A 24,942-nucleotide genomic window follows, 5' to 3' on the forward strand; every position below is an offset into this window, starting at 1 on the left:
TCCCCACCCAGCACAGTCAGCTGGGCGCTCCCAGATTGCACTAGGGCCATCGCCTCAGTCACCCAGCTCCTGGGCCTCAATGGTATCGTAGAGGCCAGGCACCCCCCCCTTGGCAGCATTTCTGAGCCCCTGTGCCCGAGCCTGAGCCAGGGGCCGAGGGCAAGGGCTCCTTCCTGCCCTGCTTCCCGGCCTCCGCGTTCTCTGACCCCCCCATTCCCCAGGCAGGCCCTGGGGCAGGGCAGAGGCTGGGGGCAGAGGGGCCAGGCTGGAAGCCCCCGGCCTCCCTGCCACTCTCCTGCCCAGGGGTTTACTCCCCTTTCTCTCCTGGGCCCTGCAGGGTCCCCGGCAGCCCCCCAGCCCTGTGAGTGCCTCCTTCCAGGCCCAGAGTTGGGGGGAGGAAGGCGGGGGGACACCCGGGAGAACTCGGACAGGCAGCTTCCTCTGTTCCCCGCTCCTGAGCCCCCACCTTGACACCGACACACCCTCAGATGGAACCCCGCCGCCCTCGCGGTGGTCCCAGCGGTCAGAGGTTGCCCAGCTGTGGCAGCTGCCTCTGGCCCTCACCCAGGCAACAAAGGGCCCAGCCCACCTGCTCCCCTGCCAGCTAGCTGCCCACCTGCCCCCGCCCTCGCTGGAAGGGAGCCAGGGCAGACTGGGAAGCTGGGTGGGGCCCTGGGTGTCTCCAACAGCTTCCTTGAGTGCCCGGGGCCGGTCAGCTGTGAGCAACGCGGCCTCTAATTACCTCGGGCTCTGCAGGGTGAACTGGGCTTAGAACTGCCTTTCCTGACCTGATCCGACCACAGCCTGCCGTGGGGGGGAAGGGGGAGCAGGGGAACAAAGTGATCTCGGACGTCCCCTGCCCTAACACCGGATCCAGTGGGGCAGACGCAGGTCCCTTCAGTGACTCTAACTGGACTTTCACTCACATCATTCATCCCTGGTTGAGCTGGTCAGTGCCCAGATCTTGGCTGTGACGGAAGTTGAGTGTAACAGGCCCCCACCTCTGTCCTCAAAAGCTCACGGCCTGGGGGATCAGTTCAGTTCAGTTGCTCAGTCGTGTCCGACTCTGCAACCCCATGAATCACAGCACGCCAGGCCTCCCTGTCCATCACAAACTCCCAGAGTTTACTCAAACTCATGTCCGTCGAGTTGGTGATGCCATCCAGCCATCTCATCCTCTGTTGCCCCCTTCTCCTCCTGTCCCCAATCCCTCCCAGCATCAGGGTCTTTTCCAATGAGTCAACTCTTCTCATGAGGTGGCCAAAGTATTGGAGTTTCAGCTTCAGCATCAGTCCTTCCAAAGAACACTCAGGAGTGATCTCCTTGCAGTCCAAGGGACTCTCAAGAGTCTTCTCCAACACCATAGTTCAAAAGCATCAATTTTTCGGCGCTCAGCTTTCTTCACAGTCCAACTCTCACATCCATACATGACCACTGGAAAAACTATAGCCTTGACTAGATGGACCTTTGTTGGCAAAGTAGTGTCTCTGCTTTGTAATATGCTATCTAGATTGGTCATGACTTTCTTTCTAAGGAGTAGTAAGTGCCTTTTTAATTTCATGGTTTGACTGACCTGGGTGATAAGCAGATACAATTCCACAGGCAAACATGTGAAGGAAGAGTTTTTTGAGGACACATGCCAAGAGGAAAGAAGAGCCTGACTCTGGCTGGCCACAGGGGAGGGTGTTCCGTATGGCCCAAAGGTTAAGAAGGGAGTTCCAGGCAGAAACGGCAGCACCTGCAAAGGCCCTGTGGCAGGCGGGTACACGGCCTTGTTTGAAGAACAGGAAGTAGGATGACCTGGCTGGTGGCCTGGGCAGTGAGGGAGGGTCTGAGGCCCAGGGTGGGGTGGCAGAGGCCACCCAGAGCAAGGCCTGGGGCATCAGGAAGGGAGTTCAGCCTCCCTCCATCAGGTGAGCAACAAAGCAGCAAATGACACCTCTCGAGAAAGGCAGGATTAGATTTGTGCAGAGCAGAGGTCACAGTGTAGAGACGGGTAGGAGGAATGAAAACAAGAGTCTGAGACCAAGTGGGCTAGGCAGGGACTCTTGCCATCCTGCTGCTGCCTTGGCGAGAAATGAGGGAGTGGCCTGCCGGTTCCACCCGGGCATCGGTGGCTCACTGGTGCTCTAAACCGACCTCCTTAAGAGGCTCGACTTGGCACCCCACCCCCATACCCCAGCCCCGTAGGCCCGGCTGGCCAGCCCACTGACTCAGATGCTAGGGGCGCGGGGGCAGGAAGTCACGGAGGGCAGGGCTGGCTTCTCTGACAGGTCAGGCCAGTCTTCCTCACCTTGGGCGGAGCTACCTGAGCAGCTCTGCCAGGCAGGAGCATCCTGCCCCTGCTGTCACACAGGCCAGGAAAGGGGGTCACGGCACCCAGCCCCGAGGGTTGGCCAACAGCTGGCACGGGCCTGACCCCAGGCCTTGTAAAGACAGCCAAGCCAAGTCTGGATCTGGAATGCAGAACCAAGCCCCAGCCTGGCATGGGGCCAGAGGGCATGAGAGCTGGCACAGGCACCTCTCCTGATGCTGTGGCACCAGGGGAGGGCTGGCATCTGGGCCTGCCAGTGGGAATGGCTTTGACCTGGGTCTGGGGGTCTGCTCTGGACCCAAAGCCATGGGAAGTCTAAAGCCTGGATCTGCCCCCGACCTCTGAGCCCAGGTCCTAAAAGATGGGAGAACAAGGGTGGCATCAAGTGGGTCCTGTGGGGGAGGGCTTGCTGTTGTTCAGTTGCAAAGTCGTGTCCCAGTCTTTGTGACCCCATGGACTGCAGCACTCCAGGCTTCCCTGTCCTTCACCATCTCCCGGAACTTGCTCAAACTCACGTCCATTGAGTCAGGAGGGGTCAGCCCCTGATAATCCCACCAGCTTTCCCAACGCTGCTACAAATAACACAGGCAGGACCACAGGGAGCCTGCCAGGAAAAGCAGCTTCAAGAACCCTTCTCTAGTTCTCTCCGCTAAACCATCACTCTACTCAGACCCACCACCTAGGCATCCGGGCACTGCCACTGGTCCAAAGCAGTCCAGGTCCCTGGGTTCTGCTCTGATCACCCAGGCTGCCCAGTGGGGTCTCCCAGAAGCAAGCCCTGACCCCCACCCCCACTCCCTTGCTCCCTTAGAACTAGGTCCTAAGACAGAGTAGTGCCTTGAAGCCGAAAGAGGACAGGATGGACAAACTGGGGGGGGGGGGGGTGGCATCTCCTGGAACCTCCCTTCGATTTCTGTGTGGACAGGAGCTTGGCCAGTGTGAGCCTAGTCTTGGGATCAGGGCAGGGGCTGGACGCTTTAAGCAGGGGGTATCTCACTACCAGCAAGAACAGGTCACAGAGGCGAGAAGCCCCGAACCTGTCAGCTAGTCCTGTTCCTTTAGGAGCGTTGGGCTGGACTTCCCTGAGGGCCTTAGGGGACACATGGGGCCCAAGGGCAGAGGCACAGGGACAGTCTACGCAGAGCCCCATGATACCGACTGCAGACTCAAACCCTGCAGGGAGCGGGGGGAGTGCAGCAGCCTGGGGTGGGGTGAGTGGACGGGGGCGACCTGTGAGTCCGGGCCTTGGTCACAGGGAGCAGTGGCCACCCAGCCTCAGCTGAGAGCTTCCTCTCAAGGCAAGCGGGGAAGTTCCATTCTAATGTGAAAGCATTGGACTTTTCAGCATTGCCAGTAGCTTCCAACTTTGAAAAAGTCCCATGTGAGTCAAATGAAACACACCCGAGGGCCTGCACACTGGCCCAGGAGCGGACATTCAGAGGTTTGCAAGGCACACCCCACATCCACATAAAACAACAAAAGCGAGGGGTGCAGACCCCTGTCCATCCTGGAAGGTGGCCCTGTGGGGGGAGAGGTTCTGAGGAGGAGCAGAGAGCTGAGAAGGAAAAGTCTGGGAGGTCACTGTTGCGGCTGAACCCTGCTTAGCCCTGCTAGAGATAGGACATGGGAGGCCATCCTGCCTTCTGGGGGCCGTCAAGTTCTTCAAAGACCACTCAAACCGCCCCCCTCCCGAACTGGTGTGGCCATCTGCTGGGATAAGCCGTCAGGCCCCCCGAGATGTGAGCTGGCCCAGCCAAAGGCGCTGGCTGCAGGCTGGGCTGGAGGGGGTGGTGGGTGTCCTGGAGCCTGGCTTCAAGTCAGGAGCTGAGCTGGTCCCCAAAGGCTCCGAGGCATAATTCTGACCACAAGCACCGAGGGGGTGGGGGCGGGGGGAGGGCAGAGCAGAGAGTTTTCCTGGAAGCCTCCAAGGCAGGGAATTTTTCTGGACTAGTCCAGCCCCTGGCACCCGCCCCTTCTGCCCCATCAAAGGGCCACTGTCAGCAGCACCCGGGTCCCACCTCCTGACAGTGAGGCCCAACCTGGCCCTTCAGCCCAGCACCCCCCAGCACATCTGGCCTTGATGCTGCCGGTAACTGTGGCTGGTCTGTCATGTCCTCTTCCTGTGTCTCAGCCCCGCCATCTAAGACACGGGGAAAGCAGTCCAGAGCAAAGGTCGGACAAGAGGACCCCAGGACTCACATTTGGCATATCGAGGCTGTGCTTATGAGGCTTGCAGAAGGGCTCTGTGTGTGTGGACTCAGGAGTTCTTGAAATTGGGATTAGCAACCAACAACAGCACACTTGAAGAGATTTCACCTAAAAATGCAGATTTCCAGTTTTCCCTGAAAAATCGCAAGTTCTGGAAGGCTGGGACAGGTCATCCGGGCTGCTCTCCCTAGGTGTCCAGAGGCTCCGGGGGAGTGGGGGGCATTCCTTGAGTTTAAATCACCTGCCTCGTGTGTCCTACCCCATCACTCGATATTGGCTCGCTTTTTTTTTCCCCACAAAACACAGGGCTCTGCAAACTGGACCGGGTTGGACCGCAGGACTCCTAAGACTCTCTCCCGGTCGTCTGGTCGGGAGGGCGGCCGGGCCTGAAGACCCTTTCGGCCGCGAGAGGAGGCGGGTCTCCGCCGGCCCCGCCCCGGCCAATGGGGGGCGGCCCCGCCCCCACCCGCGGCGGCCCTGCCCCCAGCTCTTAAGGCGGGACCCGCCTCCGGCCAGGCGACTCCGCAGCCCGAGCCCGGGGCAGGGAGAGACGGACGCCGACTGCCTCGGGACCGCGCGATTCCGGACCCCGGTAGCCGGGCTGGGAAGCACTGAGGCAGCGGCACGTCCCGCCCGGCTCCCGCCGCCGCCGCCGCCCGGTGAGTGTCTGCCGGGTTTGGGGGCTGCGGGGTGGGAACGCAGGGCGCCCCGGGCAGGCTGTGCACACGCGCCGATCACGCGCGCGGATCTCCCGCCCCCCCACCCCCACCCCATCCGCCGCGCGCACACACACTCAGGGCGGGCACGCGGGCCCCCGATCCTTGCAAGATCACCTGGGCCAACTCGCCGTGCGCCCCCCCACCCGTCCCCCTATCTGGTAGTCCTCGGGCGCCGACAGCTCCAGTGTGGGGTGAGGGCGCGCGCGCGCGCGTACCCGGCTCACCGGCATGCGGGGCTGCGAGCAGACAAAATAAACACCCCCTCCCTCGCTTCCTCCTCCCACGGCTGGGCCCTCCGGCATGACCAGTTTTACGAATCAGACCCCTTTGAGGGGATGGCTAAGACACAGTCTTAGGTTACTTCTACCTCCTGGAGTGAAGGTCTGGTTCTGGTCACAGATAACCCCCAGCCCCGATCCCCGCCCCCTTGTGCAGATCCACGGCCTGGGCTCGGCCCTGAGGGCCCCTGTCACTCAGGGCAGAGCAAGGGGGCCACAGGCATGGAGCCCCATTGGAGCAGGGTATGGACCTTGCCTGGCCAGCTGGGGTCATACTCCAGGTATTAGGGTGCCCCATCACTGCCTCTTCCAGGGAAGGGGCTTTGCTCAGGCCGAGAACCCAGTGGCCTGGAGCCAGCCCAATCTATTGTGTCCCTGGGCTGGCAGCCCTGGGGCCTGAAGGCTGCGAGGTCCCCTGTGGTCACTGGCAGGCCAGCCGATTGGTGCCAAGCGTCCTGCCTCACCCCCATTCGTTAACGATTACCACACCAGGGTCGCTGACTACCCCTCCCGTTGGGGCTGAGGGGTGGAGTGTGAAAGGTGGGAAGGAGGAAGTGGCCCTGAGGGTCACTTTGCTCACCTTCTGCACCAAGGGCAGGTGAGGCTCTGGACGGAGTGTGGCACCAAGACCCAGAGCCCACCCCCCTCCAAGCCAAGAGCCTCCAGGGCCGGGGAGGTGGGGGGGGGGGGGGACTCAACTAAATCTCGATGTCCCATCCCACTAGGCTAGACTCTGGGCACTGGGGGCACAGAGGGGTGGCTGGGCAGGTGACCTCCGAGTGGGGTCAGCAGGTTCAGCGGGCCATGATGTCCAGTATGGGCCCAGCTGTTGGTAAGGCCCAAGAGGGGTGAGGCAGGCGGGCGCAGGGGGATGGGAGAGCAGTCCCCTGAGTTTGCGGTCTTCTCCCAAGGGAATCAGCCCCCAGAGCTTCTGTAAACAGAGTGTCAGAGGCAGGAAGAGGGCTCTGGTAATGAGCAGCCCAGCTGGATTCCCTCCAGACCATTATCTGCCCCCCCACCCCCTGACCCAGGAAGGGAGGATGAGCACACGCGTGCCAGGCTGGGGGCCTGAGCGCTGACTGTCCCTACCTCCCCTGGCCTCCTGTAGCTGTAGACTGGGACCTGAGGGTCCAGAGGGTCAGTTTTGGGCGGGTGGCCCAGGGCACTTGCTGGTATAGCACCACGCTCTCCAGACCCTGGACGTGGAGGAGGAGGGGGTTCAACACGAGAAAGTCCCTCAGACAGTGCCCACACCTGTGCTTGCCCCAGGCAGATGCCCTGGGCAGGAGAGGGGTCCTGGCCACCTCTACTGGTGGGGGAGCTAGGACAAGTCCCAGGTAAAGAGAGCTGAGTCCTTGTGGGGACTTTTAAGTGGACGCCACCCCTGGGCCGGGCAGCTCCTGGCATCAGGGGAGCAGGGTCTCAGCTGGGCCCTGGAGGCAGCTCCCACCTCAGCAGGCCAGCCGGCCAGTTCTCCTAAGTGACCAGAAAGAAGGCTGGGTGAGCCCTCTGCCCACAGAAGCAACCCTGACACTGGCAGGCCTTGAGCTCATGGGAGGGACAGCAGTGCCACTTCACGGGGTTAATGATCCCTCCCGGAGCCCCCCTCCGAGTCCCCTCCCTGGGCCAGGGAGCCCAAGGCTCTGCACTGCCAAGAAAACCAGCTCCCCTCACTGCTGTGGAATTTGAGAGTTCTTGGAGAAGGGGGAGGGCGTGTGTGTGTGTGTGTGTGTCTCAAAGCACAGCCCAGTGGGCGTGTGTCTGGCGTGGGTGTGTGTCTGCGCGCGCGCGTGACCGGAGCACGGCTGTGTTTGGGGGCAGGCAGGGGTGCCCTGAGGGGGGGCGGGGGCTCGGCCTCCTTCCTTTTATCGGTTTCCACATTCCAGAGGCAGCCGGACTGCTTTCTCTCAGCTGGCTGGGCCGCCTGGCCGGCCAGGCCCGTGGGCCTCCCCCGCATTTCCTCATTCCAGCCTCCCCGGGTATGAGGAGGCCGGAGCGGGCGCCCCCCCACACACACCAGGCCACCTTAGGACTGGAAGTGGGGGCAGGCGAGGGGCCAGTTTTTCTCTAAGGTGGGGGACAGCCCCCAGCAGTCTCCTCCCGGGGATCGCAATAAGGCTCTGACATTCCTTGGAGGCTGCCTAAGAGATTTAATTAAGGAAGAAGGAGGGAGCTGGCCTGTACTGAGAAGAGGCTGGGGTGGCCCTGGGGCCCGCATGGGCAGCAGTGAGAGGTGAGAGGCAGGGTCGTGGCCCCCCCCCACCCCGACTGACGCCACCTGCCCACCGACCAGCTCACAGACCCTGCAAAGGGCCTCCTCTGCTGCAGGGTGACCGAGAGCCCAGGCATGAGGGCATCAGAAGAGCAAGCCCCGCTCCTGGTGGGGGGGCTTCTGCCTCCTTCTCACACCCTGTCTAGGCTGCAGACAGCCCGGTCCCAGCTCGCTTGGGGCTGGCGGCCTCCCTTGGTGACTAAGGTCTTCCCCTGGCAAATTCAGGGTTAATTGCAGGGTTAGGGCCCTACCTGATGGGTGTCTTGGCCCTGGGTGGGGACAGGGCGATGAGGAGGCCCCGTCTCTGAGCCCGGCCCCGGTGGCATCACACTGGCGCGTGCCGACTGTGGCATCTGGACCAGCCCATTCCGAGTTGGGCTGCAGGTGTCCTGCTGGGTGGCACCTGCGCTGACCGAGAAGGTGCGTCTCGCTGCCCCGAGGGCTCCCTGCAGCTGGCGACTAGCCTCAGTCACTGGTCTCCCTGCCCTGGGCTGACAGGTCCGGCGGCTACCAAGTCACCCACGGTGCCCCAGACGGCACCCACCGGGAGCCAGCAGCTCCTGCCGTGGAGTGGGGCAGGGAGGGGGCCCAGCCCAGCTCTTCCGGTGCTGCCGGCTCAGGAATCAAGGCTTCCGGGGTCAGGGAGACAGGCTGCCGTACAGACTGCCTGCCTCCGCGACCCTCTGCCCGAGGATCTGTGAGGCCGGGCTAGGCAAGGAGACCCACCCACCCAAGGAGCTTCTCTGAAACACAACTCTGCCTGGTTTTCACCCCAGAAAGTCTTACTAAATTGCCTGGGGGAGGGTGGGGTCTGAGCACTAGAACTTTTCTAAAGCTTCCTGGTGATTTTCAATGTGCAGCTGGAGTTGAGATGCCCTATAGGTGGGAGATGGAAGGGAAAGGAAGGGAAGGGACATGGATAAGTCATGGCGTGGCGTGTCAGGCCCCATCCACAGCAAGAACAGAACCGGCTGGAGGTGGTGACACTAAGAGTGGTGGGGGCCCGCCAGCTTAATCACAGGGCAGGGTGAGGACCCCCCACCCTCACCCCGAGGGCTATCTCTGGGGAACCTGAGGCTCAGTCCCCTCGGTCCCTTCCACCAGGGCCCAGGATCGAGACCCCCGCCTGCTGGGCCAGGGGCTGCTGCCCGCTAGGGATGGGGAGGCGGGTGGACCCGACCCGGACCCGGAGCCTCCTCAGACACGTCAGCGAAACCGGAGCCAGCCGTCCTGGCTGCCGACACGGTCCCGCCTGCCCAGGGGGTTGGCAGACTCCTGGGCTGGGCTACTGCCAGGCCCGGCCGCCCGGTACTTGGAGCCGCGGGGTCAGAGCTGCAGCCCAGACCCCGGGTACGCACTCCGCAGGGTTGGGTACAGGAAGGGGCGTGTGCCTGCTGCTGTCTGCCTGTACCCACCCCTGCCCACTGAAGAGGCACGGGAGACGCTCCAGCCTCAGGTCTGGAGCCTGCGTCCCGCCCACTCACTGGTCCCTGCCTGACCCAGAGCCTGCGTGTGGGTAGGTGCCCGCAGGTGTGTCCCATGCTAAGGGGTGGGTGGGGACACTCTGGGTTCCCGAGAGCTGAGATGACCACGTTCTTACTCACAGAGTCCCTCCTCCTGCTCCCCACCCCCCATCACATGCTCAAGTGCCGGCCAAAGGACAGCTCACTTCCCCCCACCCCCTTCTAGAACGAAAGATGCCCCCCACGCCCCCAGCACCACCCCAGCCTGCTTTTCCCAGCTTCTCACGCTTTTCCATGCCTGAGCACGGTGGGCAGCCCGTGTGTGGAGGCCCCACCCTGGGTCCAGGGGACCTCCTGTCTGTGCTGAAATGTACATATCATGGCTCCCCCACCCCACACGTGCAGAGGTTTCACGGGTGACACCCTTAGTAGGTAATGTTTACCGACCCACTTATTTAGAGACCACTTAGAACGTTCTCCAAATACAAACTAAAGAGCCCTGAGACTCAGGGGCTGTACCCACCCCACGCCCCCTGCTTCAGCCCTGCGAAGGGCTGGGGCCAGGCAACCAGTACAGGCAGCTGGACCCCAAAGCCCCACCCCATCTCGGTCCCCTGGTGGGGCCTGTGGTGGGGCCAGGCCCAGGACACTCTGCCCCCCACCCCAGGGCTGTCGCCAGCACCCCCACACACCCTCTGCAGACGGAGAGGTCCCGCCGCCCTGCTGGAGTCAGCAGATCAAATATCAAAGCGCAGGGCCCTGGTCCTTCGGAGCTGCTGAAATTGCAAGGGCCAGGGCAGCCGTGACCCCGGGGAGACGCTCCCGCCCCCAACGCACACACACACACCAGCACGCGCCCAGATGGGTGGAATCGCTCCCAGAACTTGTTAAAGGAACTTCCCCATTTCAAACAAACAGGAGGACATGGAACCACAACCCTGGGTGCTCAGAGCCAAGTCCAGGTGAAGCAGGGCTGGGGAGACACAGCCCACAGGTGAGGAGGGGGCTCAGAACCTGTGTAGGGTGGAACTGGCCTTCGGCTGCCCCACCACCGCCCCTCCATGGTCAGCCTTTACCCTCTGGGGCCCTCTCATCGGTTCCTGGTGGCAGAGCCCCCAGAGCGGATGGCCCCGAGCTGTCACCTTCCCATGCCTCAGTGCCACCCCCTCTCTGGATGGGGGAAGTGGGGTTCAGGTGAAAACACTCAGCCCTGCACCCCAGGGCTGGGAGGCAGGGTGGCTGCTGCCTGTGGGGTCTCCCCGGCAGAGAATGCCACTCCCTATCCTCCGCCAGCTCGGCCAGACAGACCCCCAGCATCCCTGCCTCCCCCCGCCCATGAGGACTTCACTGATTAAAGGGCCAGCAGACTATAGAGGGAAGCTCAGAGTCCATGCCGGGCCCCTCCTCAATGAAGAATGGGAAACACCCCCAGTATGCATCCCAGGCCCCCACAGACCACGCCTGGCCCCTCAGTGCCAAGCACCCCAGCCCTGGGAGGTGTCCTTTCTGAAACGCCTGGCTAGACAGATGGGGAAACTGGGGTGCCGGGAGGAGCCTGCTGTCTGTGACCTCACACCTCAAGCACCCCTGGCCCAGGGCTGCCAGACTAGAGTGTGGGCTTTTAGCCGTGACCTTGTGTAAGGCCCGGGGGGAGCTGAAGCTGTAGGGGTGGCCGGGCTGGCCGTGGGTAGGGCCCCCTCCTGTCCCTGAGCCTGCCTGCTCCCGTCCTGACCCTGCCTGCCCCCTGCCAGGAGGGTGACTTCAGGGGGAGGCGGCTCACCCGCCACGTGGGTGAGGGGGCGGTGGTCGCTCCCAGCACATCTGGTGGCCAGGCCATACCCGCCCCTCTGAGTCAGTACGGGTGGAGCGGGCCCAGGCGGGGGAGGAGGCTGGGTGCGGCCCAGAGCCCCCTGGGGACAGCGCCAGCGGGGCCAGGGCGCGCCGGGCCTCTGGGTTCTGGCCGAGCTTCCTTGCAGTTCACTCAGCAGAGATGTTCTCTGGGATGCAGGGAAGCAAAAGCTGACGGGGCCACCCCTCGGGGAGAGGACTGCAGGACCTAGGGAGCGAAGGCTGGGGCACAGGCCGGGGCCAGGCCTCCAGACGGCAGTCATCAGCGTTAACGACCGAGGGGCAGAGGGGACCCTGCAGGTGGGCAGCTCTAGGCAGGCCCAACCTGGTGACGGACTTTTACCCAGAGCTGGCCTGACACCACCGTGGCCTCCGGGGGACCTCCTGCCCCTCCTGGACTCAGGTCCAGAAGCCCACGACCCCGGGGAGGCGGCCCGATGCATGGCAGTGGGCAGCATGCCGGCCGGGGGGCCCTGTTACCTGCATGGCTGGAAGGCTGGCTGGTGTGGGGGAGGGGAGGCTGAACCTCAGCACAAAAGGCCCTTGTGTGAGCTGGAGGCACCTGGAGGGGACGCGTGCCGGCCTCTCAGGGGGTCTAGAGGCCCACGGGGTTGGGGGACTGCTGCTGGGGTGGCCCCCGGCTCCCCACAGAAGCCTAACTGAAGGGGGCCCGTGCTGTGGCCCCATCCTGTCTCAGGCAGTTCCGGCTACGAGTGGGAGCTGAGCCGCTGGGGGAGCTACCCCCGCTCGGGCAGGACTGGGCCCCACGTCAGGAGGGCAGGCCCAGCCGCACCTGGACGTGGTTAAGGAGCTGGGCTCCGGCTCAGATTTCCCGGCGGCGTGAAGGCAGCAAGTGCCTGCGCCTCCAGGAGCCCCTCTCCTGTTGTCTGGGAGCGTGGAGAACAGCTCCCACCTGGAGGAGCTGCTGGGCGACCAAACGCGGTGACCGCGGATGCTCGTTGCCGCTGGCGCGTGGGGACAGCGTTCCATGCTTGGCCCAGAGCCAATCCCGAGAAATAGCGGAGGATCCGCTCTGGAGCATCTCCAGGCTTGGTGCTCTCTCTCGGGCCATCATGCAGACCACGTCCCCCAGCCTGCACCCTGGGCCACTCCAAGGAGGCCAGGGCCCCCACCTTTAGTTCTGTCATCACGGCTCATAGATGGGGACGCCTGGAGGCCGAGGTTCCCTGCCTCCCCCTCCCCAGGAATTCTCCTGCTGGCCGTGTCCTGGGCAGGTCTGACTTCGCAAGTGGAAAAACACCGATCCCATAGTTTCCACATGAGGTCTTCCTGCTGTGGTCTCTCCTCACTTGCAGGACGTGGAGCGTGGCGGCGGCGGCCGGGGGCAGCCAGCTTCTCTACTTACGCGCTCGGCCGCCTGCCCGCCCCGTCTCTCCCAGATGCTGCGGGAGGGGCTGCCACTCCAGCACCTCCGTTCTCCCTCCTTTCCCGTCTGCCTCCGCAGAGATGTTTTTGGGGGGGTTTCAGGGGAGGGCACAGAGCCTGATGCTTTTTGACCAATACATGTTTTCTCTGAGCTGCAGAGAGGCTGGAGGACTGGAGCTAAGGAGAAGTTGGGGGGTGGGGCGCTGTTCGTGGTCACTGAGCATTTGGGGGCCGAGCCCCCTCTGTGTGCGTCAGTCAGCCCACCGAACACTGGTGTCAGCGCAGGAAATGGCAACTGATACCATGACAAGGCCACGTGACCGCTCAGAGTCACATAGCGAGGGAGTGACGGGGCAGCGCCAGGAGCCTGGCCCCGGCTCAGGGGACCTGACTCATAGCTCCTGTGTGCTGTCGGGTCTGGGGGTGGGGAGCGGAGGGGGGCTGGGAATTCCCCTCCTGACCCTTCCTGGAGTGGCTGTCCCCCGGGGCCCCTGACTCACGGTCTCCCGCTTCCCTCTCTGCTCCCAGGGACCAGAGATGCGCTCCAGGGCCCCCCTGTGCCTGCTGCTGCCGTTGCTGCTGCTGCTGCCAGCCCTGGGGCCCGGGGTGCAAGGCTGCCCATCTGGCTGCCAGTGCAACCAGCCACGGACCGTCTTCTGCACTGCCCGCCAGGGGACCACCGTGCCTCTGGATGTGCCACCCGACACTGTGGGCCTGTACGTCTTTGAGAACGGCATCACCACGCTCGACACAGGCAGTTTTGCCGGCCTGCCAGGGCTGCAGCTCCTAGACCTGTCGCAAAACCAGATCGCCAGCCTACCCGGGGGGGTCTTCCAGCCACTGGCCAACCTCAGCAACCTGGACCTGACTGCCAACAGGCTCCGGGAGATCACCAACGAGACCTTCCGAGGCCTGCGCCGCCTCGAGCGCCTCTACCTGGGCAAGAACCGCATCCGCCACATCCAGCCCGGTGCCTTTGACGCGCTCAACCGCCTCCTGGAGCTCAAGCTGCAGGACAACGAGCTGCGGGTGCTGCCCCCGCTGCGCCTGCCCCGCCTGCTGCTGCTGGACCTCAGCCACAACGGCCTCCCAGCCCTGGAGCCCGGCATCCTGGACACCGCCAACGTGGAGGCGCTGCGGCTGGCCGGCCTGGGTCTGCGGCACCTGGACGAGGGACTCTTCAGCCGCCTGCGCAACCTCCACGACCTGGACGTGGCCGACAACCAGCTGGAGCGCGTGCCCCCTGCAGTCCGGGGCCTGCGGGGCCTGACGCGCCTGCGGCTGGCTGGCAACACCCGCATTGCCCAGCTGCGGCCAGAGGACCTGGCCGGCCTGGCGGCCCTGCAGGAGCTGGACCTGAGCAACCTGAGCCTGCAGGCCCTGCCGCACGAGCTCTCTGCCCTCTTCCCCCGCCTGAGGCTCCTGGCGGCCGCCCGCAACCCCTTCAACTGCGTGTGCCCCCTCAGCTGGTTCGGCCCCTGGGTCCGGGAGAGCCACCTGACCCTGGCCAGCCCCGAGGAGACGCGCTGCCACTTCCCACCCAAGAACGCCGGCCGGCTGCTCCTGGACCTTGACTACGCCGACTTCGGCTGCCCGGCCACCACCACCACGGCCACGGCGCCCACCACGAGGGCCCCCGTACAGGAGCCCACGCTCCCGCCTTCCAGCCCGGCTCCCACCCGGCTCCGCCCCACGGAGCTGGCCACCGAGGCCCCGAGCCGGCCGCCCCCTGCACCCCCCACTGCGGGGCCTGTGTCCCCGCCCCGGGACTGCCCGGCGTCCATCTGCCTCAATGGGGGCACCTGCCACCTGGGGGCGCGGGGCCACCTGGAGTGTCTGTGTCATCAGGGCTTCACGGGGCTGTACTGTGAGGGCCGCGTGAGGCCGGGGCCCAGGCCCAGCCCCGCCCCGGCCACGCCGCGGCCCCTGCCCCTGGGCATCGAGCCTGCCAGCCCCACGTCCCTGCGGGTGGGGCTCCAGCGCTTCCAGCAGGGCAGCTCCCTGCAGCTGAGAAGCCTCCGCCTCACCTATCGCAACCTCTCGGGCCCTGACAAGCGGCCGGTGACACTGCGGCTGCCCGCCTCGCTCGCTGAGTACACCGTCACCCAGCTGCGGCCCAACGCCACCTACTCCATCTGCGTCCGGGCCCTGGGGGCTGGGAGGGTGCCTGAGGGCGAGGAGGCCTGCGGGGAGGCCCGCACGCCCCCGGCCGCCCGCTCCAACCACGCCCCGGTCACCCAGGCCCGCGAGGGCAACCTGCCGCTCCTGATCGCGCCTGCCCTGGCCGCCGTGTTCCTGGCCGTGCTGGCCGCCGTCGGGGCAGCCTTCTGTGTGCGGCGGGGGAGGGCCGCCGCGGCCGTGGCGCAGGGCAAAGGGCAAGTGGGACCCGGGGCCGGGCCCCTGGAGCTGGAGGGGGTGAAGGCCCCCCTGGAGCCAGATCCCAAGGCGTTGGAGGGTGGTGGGGAGGCCCCGCCTGGCGGGCTGGAGTGCGAGGTGCCACTCATGGGCTACTCGGGGCCGGGCCCGCAGGGGCCCCTCCCAGCCAAGCCCTACATCTAAGCCTGGGAGGGATGGACCGCCAGGGCCGGGCCCTCGGGCCCACTGGGACCGGCCAGGAGGTCCGGTTCCTGTTGCCACGTTAAGGAGCTTCTCAGATCCGGACGAGGAGGACACGTAAGGACCTGGGCTGGGTGACCACGGCACATCCCTGCCTGTCTCTGGACCTTGGGTTCCTCACCTGTGGGACGCTGGGACCCAGGGATGACCCTCTGAGGGTCCCCCTGCCCAAGTGTCTGGAGGATGGTGTCACCCCATCCTCTGCAGTGTGCAGCCCCTGGGGTGGGGCCGGCCCTGCTGTGTGCTGGTAACACGGGCCTGGGGCTGCCAAGCCCCCCACCCCAAGGAGACTCGGGGGGGACAGTGAAGGAAGCCCCCGGAAAAGAGCAGAGGGAGAGTAGGACTGGGGATGGGGGCGGGTGATCCTGCCTCGGCCCCAGGGAGCGAAGGAGCAAAAGAAACTGGAAAGAAAGAAGCTTTAGGAACAAGTTTTGCTTTTGTTTTTTTTTAAATGTATTTATAAAAGATCCTTTCCCATTTGTTCTGGGAAAATGTTTTTCAAACTCAGAGACAAGGACTTTGGTTTTTTTTTTTTTTAAGACAAATGATGATATGAAGGCCTTTTCTAAGAAAAATAAAAGATGAAAAGCAGCATGCGTGTTTCTCGGCACAGCCCCAGGGTACCTGCGTGGAGGGAGGTTGATGGCTCGCAGGGTCGGCCTAAAGCGGGGAGCTGGGAGCCGGGACCCTGCTTCTCAGCAGGTGCAGGGCCCCAGTCGGCATGCCCTGGGCTGTCCAGCTCACCTGAGCTGCCCAGTCTAGCCTCCCGGGGAGACGGGGGACCAGGTGGGAGCAGGGGTGGGAGAGGGGCCACTTCAGCCTCGGGGCAGGGGAATGCTGAGGGCAGCCTTCCCCTCCCCAGGCCCAGTCATCTGCCAGCAGGAGCTGCCAGGCTCCTGGGAGAGGCTGGGGAGAGGCTCGCGGCAGACGCAGACCCCCAGGGGTCCCTCCTCGCGGACGGGTCTGACCATTGCCTGCTCTCATCTGTGGAGGGGTGCCTTGAGCCATGTCACCCCAGGCCCTCAACGGCCCTGGACCAGGTGGCAGGCGGGGCCAGCCCTGCCTGTGGTCCCGTGGCCCCTCCACGTGGGCTCAGACGGGGAGACCTCGGCCCAGCTTTCTGCTCCAGCCACAGAGACGGGCCGTGGCGGAAGGAGCGAGGTCTTGAGTGGCAGGAACTGCAGGCAAGCAGGCAGGGGCTGAGCCAGGGCTGTGAGGGGCGGCGCCCTCAGGCAGGAGGTCTGCAGACCCAAGACGCCCCTCTCCTCTCTGCACTGGGGGGGTACCCAGGCTTCCCAGAAACAACCCTGGACGTCGAGTGTTTTCCTGGAAGCCACCAGCCAAGGCGGGGGAGGACCAGGGAGGCTGTGCACAGCCCTGGCTGGACCAGGTGCTGGGAGCTTGGGGAGAGGAACCGAACAGACACAGACACACACACACACAGCCAGCCACACACACACACACACACACACACACACACACACACGCCGCCACCTTTTCCGGTCACCCTCCGGCAAGAAGGGAGGTGGCCCTGGAGCCATAGAGGTCCTGCGGAAGCCCGCGTGAGCCTCCCCTAGGCCCCTGCCCACCGCCCTGCACAGGTCATGGCCCCCGGCCCCCGGGCTCACCCTGGCGGGAAGGAGGCAGCCCGGCCAGGCCTGCGGAACAGACCCTGCGGCTCTGGGCGTTGATGTCAGCGCCGGCCACGCGAGGCTCTGGATTCAATTATCGACTGCTGCGGGTTCTGGCGTGAGCAGGGCAGAGGTGGGAGGGGGGCCGCAGTGGGCAGAGGGGCCAGGGTGGGGCCCTCTCCTAGAGGCGGCGATGGCGGCCCAGGTGGGTTTCCTGTGGGCCTGGGTCCCGTTAGGGGAACGGCTCTGGCGAGGCCGACCCTCCCCTCCAGCGGGTGGCCCCGTCAAAGGAGCCATTGTGGGCCTGTGGGCTGCTGTTCAGCGCAGTGGCTGCTGAGGGGATGTTTTCGCTGCAAAGCTAAACCTAGCGAATGGGGCGGCAAGGCGGGTGGGTGGCAGGGCCCGCAGGAGGCGGGCAGGGCACTCATGCCAGCCCCCCCAGAAAAGGTCTTTGAGCCTCCCATCAGAGGAGGGGCTGGGCGAGGAAGCGGGGACTGGGTACCAAGTGGGGTACACAGCCAGGAGGCAGCCGCGACCAGGGTGACCCTGGGTGGGCAAACACCAGCCCCCAACCGGGTCCTCAAGACTCTGGGGCTACATGGGCTCTTCAATTCCTCTAAGGAAAGGCTACCGGGCTGCCCGTCACAGGAGCTGACACCTGCTCCCTGGCCCTCGAGGGGTGGTCAGCCTCCTGCCTCCAGGAGCCGGGAGGGGCTGCAGAAGCTCCAGGCCTCCAGGGAACACGCTGGGATGTGGGGCGGGTACCTCTGGCCAGAGCACACTCCCAGCCTCCACCCCTATGCTGGCTCCCAGGGTGACCTCAACAGAGGATCGATTTCTCTGGCTTCAGCTTTTATGCATTGGTAACATCTGGAGAAAAACCTCCATTCGCCTTCACCCGGGGCGGGTAACTGCTGACTGTTCGCCCAGCCCAGGGGCAGGGCACCCAGGACAGGTGGGGTTTCTGCCTCTGCAGGGCCAGAGTGCGAGCTGCTCGGTCAGCCCCGACGGTAACCCCAGCCTCCACCCTGCACAGAAGTCGGGGTGGCTGTCTGCCTGGGCCCAGCCTTAGGGATAGGACCTGCCGCCCCCGGGGAAGGGCACAGGTGGGAGCAGAGACAGAGACCCCTGGGAGGGTGGGGCCCTGGGTCCTCCCTGGGAGGGGGCAGGGAGGGGCATGTGCCTGACCCCTCCCTGGCCTTCCGTAGTTCTCACCGTCCTACCCAAATGAAGGTGGGAAATCTGCAATATAACCTGAGCGGGTGCGGTGGAGGCCTAGGTGGCGCCCGCAGCTGACACCCTGCACGATTCCCAGCTTCAGCCCCGTCAGCAGCCCCCGATGCCCCAGGGGGCCCCGGTGGGGTTCTGGCTTCTGGGGAGCCTGGGGGTAGGGGGCCACCAGCTCTCAGGCTGGCCTGGAGGCTGGCATGTAGCCTTGGCGTCCACCGGCTTTGCAGAGGGCTGGAGAGTCCCAGCTCTTCTGCCAAGGGCGTGGGCCCAGTGGGGCAGCGGCCAGGACTGGGGGATGAAGGGGGCGGGACACTGGCCTGGCCGCCCATCTGGGAGTGATTTGAGAAATTCCAGGCCTCGCTGGCCTGCGAGGCTATTCTTAACTGCTATAATTACAGGGTCAGCCTTGGCCAGTGGCACCATGGGGTCTGGGCATCGTTAACTCCCCCAGGGGCCACGCTGGGGCTGGGCGGGGGCTGCTCCGCGGGGTGGGGGTGGGTAACCAGCACAGATCAGGGGCGGAGTCTAGAAGGCAGGAAGTGGTGGGTGAGGAGCCCTTGATGGTCAGCGCTGACTCCCTTGTCCAGGCTGAGCCAGTCCCCTCCCTCTGCTGGGGGGCCCACAGGGAAGGGGGTGTCTGGCCTGGGGAGGCCTGGGGGATGAGATACTGGTGCAGCATCAGGGCTGGGGGAGGGGCTGCTGGACACGAAGCCAGGAGGCCTGGGAGCCCTGAGTCCTCCCGTGCAGGGAGGGGGTCCTGGTAGTACCCCCTGGGATCCCCACGGCCAAGAGCAGGCAGAGGCCTCATGCCCACTGTGCGCTGAAAAGGATGGTGGGGGACCTCACTCACCCTCGCCCCCCTATCTGCAAACGGGCCTTTCCAGCCCCCTGTCCTCTCCCTGTGCTGTGAGAGAGGACGTGAGTGGAGGGTCCCTGCCCCCCGACCGTCTCCCGTTCCCTGGGACTCTCAGCAGGGCCACCCTGGCAGGAGCTCCTCGGGCACTCAGCCTGCCCCTCACAGCCCTCCCTGCTCCCGGAGCTTGGGTGGAGCACTGCGCCCTTTGTGACTCAGTTTCCCCAGCTGTAAAATGGAAGAGGAAGGGGCTGGATGGACATCCAAGGACCAAGGCCCCGACCTGATTCTGACCTCTGCGGGTCCCTGCCTGGGTAGTGGGTTCAGCAAGCTGCCCTGAGTCAGAGCTCGTGGGCCAGGTTCCACCTCCTCCTCCCCCAGCCGGCTTCCTCAGGCCCAGGCAGTCCTGGCACCGAGCTGGCTTGGCCAGGACCCCGTGGACGCCACTGTAAACCCTCTTGAACGCACTTGCAGGAGGGTGGGAGGATCAAGTGACTGCTCGCACCCCCGACCGGCCCAGGACTACCAACAACAGCGTGGGGCCTGGGCTGGGGTCTCACTGAGCCTGCGGGTCCAAGGCCTGCCTCCAGCCCCCACGTAACCCCATGTCCACCTCTCGATCAGAGCCTCGGTGTCCCAGTCCTCAGCCCCATCAGAGTGCTCACAGCAAAATCGAGCGCATCCCCATGTCCCTTGTCCCCCACCTGCCGAGTCACAGTCTCCTCCCAAAGGCCAAAACACAGCAGCACAAGCCCCGTGCAGAAGCCCACCCCCAACCAGCGGCGCGCATTTGTACACATCACGGGGCCTCGACAGCCACCAGCCGACCCGACGCTCTGGCCACTCCTACCTGGGAGAGGTGTCCAGGGTGAGGGAGGTAAGGGCACCGGAGAAGAGCCGGGTGTCCCAGAGCTTGACTTCACGCTCTCGCATCTGCAACGAGGGGCAGAGAGGGGCTCAGAAGGGCCCATCCAGAAACCCCGGGGCCAAGGACATGGGCTGGTACAGGGGCACTTGCCCCAGAGCAGAGCTTGGAGGGCAGTCACTGCGGGGGGGGGGGTGTGAGGCACGCCAGGGAGGGAGGATTTGGATTTTCATGTCCTGCCCCTTTAAGAACCCATAGGTGACAAGGGGGTGGGTCCCTCTGTGGACTCTGGTCTCTGGGGGTGTTCACCAGTTCCCAGGGTCAGGCTTAGCTATAGCAAATGGAATCTGCCAGTTCTCAGCGGCCGTCGGTCCCCTGGGGCTCTGAGACCCGGCTGCACGCGGGGCAGGGCCGTATATGGACAGGCCTGGAGCCGGCCGCAGCCCCTGCCTCCCAGAGGGGCTTGTCCCGCCCTCGTGGTGTGTATGTCCAGTTCGGCCACGAGGAGCCCTACCTGGTTGAAGCCAGTGGACACGAGGTGCTCCTGGGTGCCCGTCCACACCAGCCGGCCATCCCTGTTGTTCTCATGGGCCGGCGTGCTCTGGGGGAAGAAAAGATGGCATTGAGCCCCAGGGCCCTCCTTGCGGGGTCCACCCACCTGAGGGCCCCTCAGAGGGCAGGAGCGGCCAGCTGGGGCCAGCTCCGCACCCAGAGGCCCGACCTGGCCACCAAGCTCGGGCTTATTCTCTGTCTGGCTGCCCTGTGCCCTGCCAAGGCCCCTCCTGCCGTGGCCAGGGGGCTCGGTTCGGTGGCACGTCCCTGCCCTTGCAGGTGCCCCAGAGGGGGCACTCAGCTGCTGGTCACCGACCTCTGCCAGTTACCGTCCTCGGGCTCTGGGACCCTGGAACTTTATTTTCCCGGCTCGTGGCCCAGGCTGCCTGCTTCCCAGGACTGTCGCGAGGATCAACTGAGACCACATGTGATAGGAACAGCCCTGCCACAAAGCGGCGTGCAAATCGGGGGATTACAAGAATTACTGCTGCCTCCTGACACTGCCAGGGGGCCGGGGAGAGGGCCTGGTGCCCAGCGTAGGGAACAGTCCCTGGAGGGGGCAGAGCATGGCCCTCCCGTGGTGCTGGGGCTGCCAATAGGCAGGCTTCCCGGGCCCAGGGAGGAGAGGCGGGTTCACACCGCGGGCGGCCCTGTCCCCGGGGCCCAGGCAGTGTGTGGGGGGGAGCCGAGGGGGCCAGAGGAAATGCAAACAGCTCCCTCCCAGTCACCCTGGCCCCTGGAGCCTGAGACGAAAGACCCTGTTACCAAAAATAGCTCACCCCAAACTGTGGCCAGCTTCCTCCAGGCTTCCCACGATCTCCTTGGGAATGAATGAGGGAGGGAGGCGGCTGAGGGGAGCTGGCCCGGCGCCCCCTCCCCAGCCCGCGGAGGCCGACCCCAGCGTCGGAAATGGCTCCGTGTCGTTCGAGGAGCTTTTCTCACTGCTCCCTTCCCACCCGGCGGGAGTCGGCACAGGAAGTCAGGACTGGAGCCTGAGAACTGGGGCCCAATGTCCCTCGCTTCACGCAAGAGGGGCTGAGGGGTCGGGGCGAGGGTCAGTTCTGAAACCGGCACCCCAGGGTCAGTCGTCAGCGTCACTTGGGCTCTCTCGCCCTCTCACCGGTGTGCAAACATCCCGTGTGAGGAGTGCAGGCGGCTTGCACAGCTTTGCACACCCTTCGTTCACTCAACAGCCTCTCCCTGGCCAGGCACCGCGCTGGGTGCTGGCGGTGGGGCTGGACACGTCTCAGATGGACGGTCACGTCCTGGGTGAGGCAGGACTGCTCACTCATCTGTTCTTTTGTAACGTGAGTATCTGAGCTACACGTGACACTGGGCACTGGGGACACAGTGAAACAGAAAAGGGTCCTCACACTCGTAATGCGCAGGCTGAAGGGCCCGCGTGAACCAAATAGAAGTAACGACGTCAGCAGGTTAGGGCGCAAGCTTTGGGTCAGACTAGCTGGGGGAAAGCCCTGCTGCCAACAGGGTGTGCCTCAGTTTCCTGACCTGATCACCGTAACGGATTTGCTACTGCAGAAGTGTCTGGGGGTGAGTCCGGCACACGGCAATGTGCGCTTTTCAGAAGCATGGTCATGGAGCACAATGGAGTATAACTGAGGAAAGTGGGTTTAAGGTAACACTTGAGTTAAGATATGAAGGATCAATGGGCACGAGCCAGTATGGGGACCGGCATCTGTGAAGGGTGGGGGAGACTCAGGAGGCCGGCACGGCTGGCAGGGGGGTCGAGGGGGAGGAGGCTGCGGTGCCCAGGGCCTGCAGAGCCTGTGGGCAGCGGGGGAGCCTTTTCCCTCCAGAGCCACAGGTTTGGACGGAATGCTCCTTGGCCTGTGTCTCCCACCTTCATATTTCAGGCCTGGAGAAACCACAGGCACAGACAGGGGAAGCCATCTGCCCCCAGCGACCCAGCAGGGCAGTCGTCCACCCACCATCTCTCCTGTTCTCAGTAGAAGGAGCTGACGGAGGGCCGGCGAGGGGACAGGCCCGACCAGAGGCAACAGTGCCTAGGCCAGGAGCTGCCCGGCAGGCCGGCCACCCTCGCCAAGCAGCTTGGGTGTCCAGCTGTCACCCTGGGGAAGCAGGCGGCGACGGGCAGGGCACTGTGGACAGGCCAGTCCGGCTCGCCCCGCGGCTCCCCATCCCCGCCTCGGGCCTCAGAGGGCACAGCACCAGGAAGCGGAGGCCAGGTCGGAGCTCGGCCTGAACCCAGGGCGCCTGCTGTGGGTACACCCGCTCAGCCTGCCCGGGGACCACGGGAAGCCCCAGCAACTAGCAGAGGCCTCCATCCCAGAGGATCGAAGTGACTTTCATTTCCAAACCTGCCAAGTGCTCCGCTGACCTCAGTGGGACTTGAGAGGAGGAGCCTCCCCTGGTGATCCCCAGGTTCTCCTTCTCCTGGGGCAGAGGGCAGGCGGCAGCGTGGACCCAGCCTTGTCACAGGGAGCCCCTGACGGTGAGCCAAGCCTGAGGGCCAGGCCCTGGGGCTCCCCTCTCACAAATGGCTGGGTGTCCTGCAGGCAGAGGAGTCCCCCCTCCTCTGTCCCTATCTCCCCCACACCTGGCCCCAAGGAGAGAACAGGAGGGCTGCAGCCAGGCAGCGCCTGCCCAGCTCGGGCCGCCAGGAGCTGGCGCATACCCGGCATTCCAGCTGCTGCGGTGCCGCCAAACCCCCCTCTTTGTCACCACGGCAACGCTTCCTGTGAGGGGCAGGGCGGCTGGAGGAGCAGCCCTGAGCTGGTCTGGGCTGAGGGGACCTCCTCCGGCGGTGAGACCCACCCCCCATCACCCACCCGCGCCCCTCCTCAGTCACAATGCTGGCCCCCAGGCCTGCCTGAGACAGCTCCACCTCTGTCCACACCAGGGGTCCTCTGACTGCTCTTGCCCAGACCGGCTGACCCAAGCTTCCTCATCCCTGGGTGCCCCCTCACCGCGGCGGCTACCTTCCCTGGCACAGCCGTGGCTTCAGGGCCTCAGCCACCCCCTCTCCCCGGCCCCTGGGGCCCTGGCACAGTGAAGGGGCTCTGGACCCCCAGGGCTCCGGAGTCAGATGGACCGAACCTGCCTCTGCCGTGAGCTGTTGTGACCCTGGGGACAAAAATGACCAATGGGCTGACTTGACAGGATGCTCAGGAGGGTGGAAGGAGGTTGTGCATGCCAAGGGCCTGGGACACAGTAATCCGTCATAAAGGCAACCAAAAAACAAAGCTGGGGGCGTGAGCAGGAGGGAGCTGCCCAAGCGTCTCCTGCTCCAAGCTCCGGTTGCCAGGGGCCAAGCCCAGAAGAGACAGTGGGGGGAGGAGCCCCCCAGTCCCGGCCTGTGGAGATAGCCTGGGGTGCGGGGGGGGACAGGGCAGAGGCCGGAGGGAGGGCAGTGCCCACTCCGGTGGGCGGTGGGTGAGGAGGGTCCCGAGAGGAGGTGCTCCCAGAAGGCTTCTCCCCCCGAGCTGGCCCCTCGGCTCACGCCGACCCGGCCGCCAGCAGCGGTTTTCCTAATGGAAGCCAGGTGCGGGCCAGATGCCCCGGCGGAAGCGGGGGGCAGGGCCGGGTGGAGAGCGGCATTCCAGGCCCCGCTGCCCCCGCGCCCGCGGGCTGAGGGGCCGAGCACAGGCACTGGCCCAGGAGCGGGGAGGGGGCGGCAGCCACCCACGCTCTTCCCAGGTCTGCTCGGCCCAGAAACCCCCTTCAGGGGGGCTCCCCCGCCTCGCTGAACTCGCAGCCCTTGGACGGCGGCCACCGCATCTCCACCTCAGCGCCGTCACCCGCCTCCCCCTCGCTGCGGGGGACGGAGGGGAGGAAAGCGCTCAGCTGGGGGACGGGCCGGGGGTGCTGCCTGGCTGGGGCTGGGATGGAGGTGCCCGGCGCCGGGGCCTGCATGGACCCTGGCGAGGAGAGGGCGACCGGAGAAAGCCGAGCGGACGGCACGCCTGTCTCTCTCCTCGAGCTGAGCCTGGCCCTTCTCTCCGGGCAAACACTGGAGGTGTGCCGCAGAAAGCTGCTGGGAGGCCTGCCGAGGCTGCCCCGAGGCTCAAACGGCTGGCCCACCAGTCACAGGGCGATGGGGCCAAAGGACCAGGAGCTGGCCTTGTGGGTGGAAGCACGGCCGGGTGGGGCCAAAGCCACTGCTGCTGGGCCTGGCTCACCTGCCAGGATGGGGCTTCCTTTAGGTGCCTGGCCAGTTGGAGGTGGAGCTGACCGCCCTGTCCTGGGCAAAGAGCTGCAGCTGGCTGTGTGAAGGAAGGGGGGGGTGTGGTGTGGTGTGTGTGTGTGTGTGTGTGTACGTACATACGTACTGGGTCAGGGGAATGTAGCCCCCTGGCTACTGCCGCTTGGAGTTAGACTGGTGGCTCAGCCTTGACCTCGGGCGGGGAACAGGTCCTAGATACGGAGCTGAGGCATCTGTGCTGGGCCTGGGCCTTTCGGGGGAGCTCTTCCCACCAGGGTGCCAGGACCCTGAACTGTACTGCACCTTCCTCGGGAAAGACAGCACCTCAGCTTCTAGAAAAACTTTGAAAAATGTAAAGCCATGCACCTCACTTCTGCCTTATAACCCCGACGGCTCCACGACACAGGTGACAGGCCCCTCACTTGGGCTCGTGGGCCAGCCCATCCCGCCCCAGGCTGCCTGCAGCATCACTCCAGCCTCCGCCCCGAGCCAGCTCCCCGGGAAAGCATCAAGGCGCTCCCACA

General features: G+C 64.9%; 2 protein-coding genes across 3 annotated transcripts in view; one reads left to right on the top strand and one right to left on the bottom strand.

Annotated features, from left to right (window-relative positions):
• LOC122701340 (coronin-7) overlaps window positions 1-24,942 on the bottom strand; it is a 61,553-nt gene that overhangs the window by 8,166 nt on the left and 28,445 nt on the right. For both annotated transcript variants that reach the window (XM_043914196.1, XM_043914197.1), the window contains 2 exons: window positions 20,198-20,284; window positions 19,669-19,751 (listed from right to left, as the gene is read on the bottom strand). In XM_043914196.1, coding sequence (XP_043770131.1) covers window positions 19,669-19,751; window positions 20,198-20,284 — 170 coding nt within the window. The remainder of the gene's footprint in view (window positions 1-19,668; window positions 19,752-20,197; window positions 20,285-24,942) is intronic.
• Window positions 5,022-15,695, top strand: VASN (vasorin). Its single transcript, XM_043914198.1, has 2 exons — window positions 5,022-5,181; window positions 13,017-15,695. The coding sequence occupies exon 2, from the start codon at window positions 13,026-13,028 to the stop codon at window positions 15,045-15,047; it is 2,022 nt and encodes a 673-aa protein (XP_043770133.1). The 5' UTR covers window positions 5,022-5,181; window positions 13,017-13,025; the 3' UTR covers window positions 15,048-15,695.

The sequence above is a fragment of the Cervus elaphus genome, chromosome 10 (genome assembly GCF_910594005.1).
Source record: "Cervus elaphus chromosome 10, mCerEla1.1, whole genome shotgun sequence".
Lineage (NCBI taxonomy): Eukaryota > Metazoa > Chordata > Mammalia > Artiodactyla > Cervidae > Cervus > Cervus elaphus.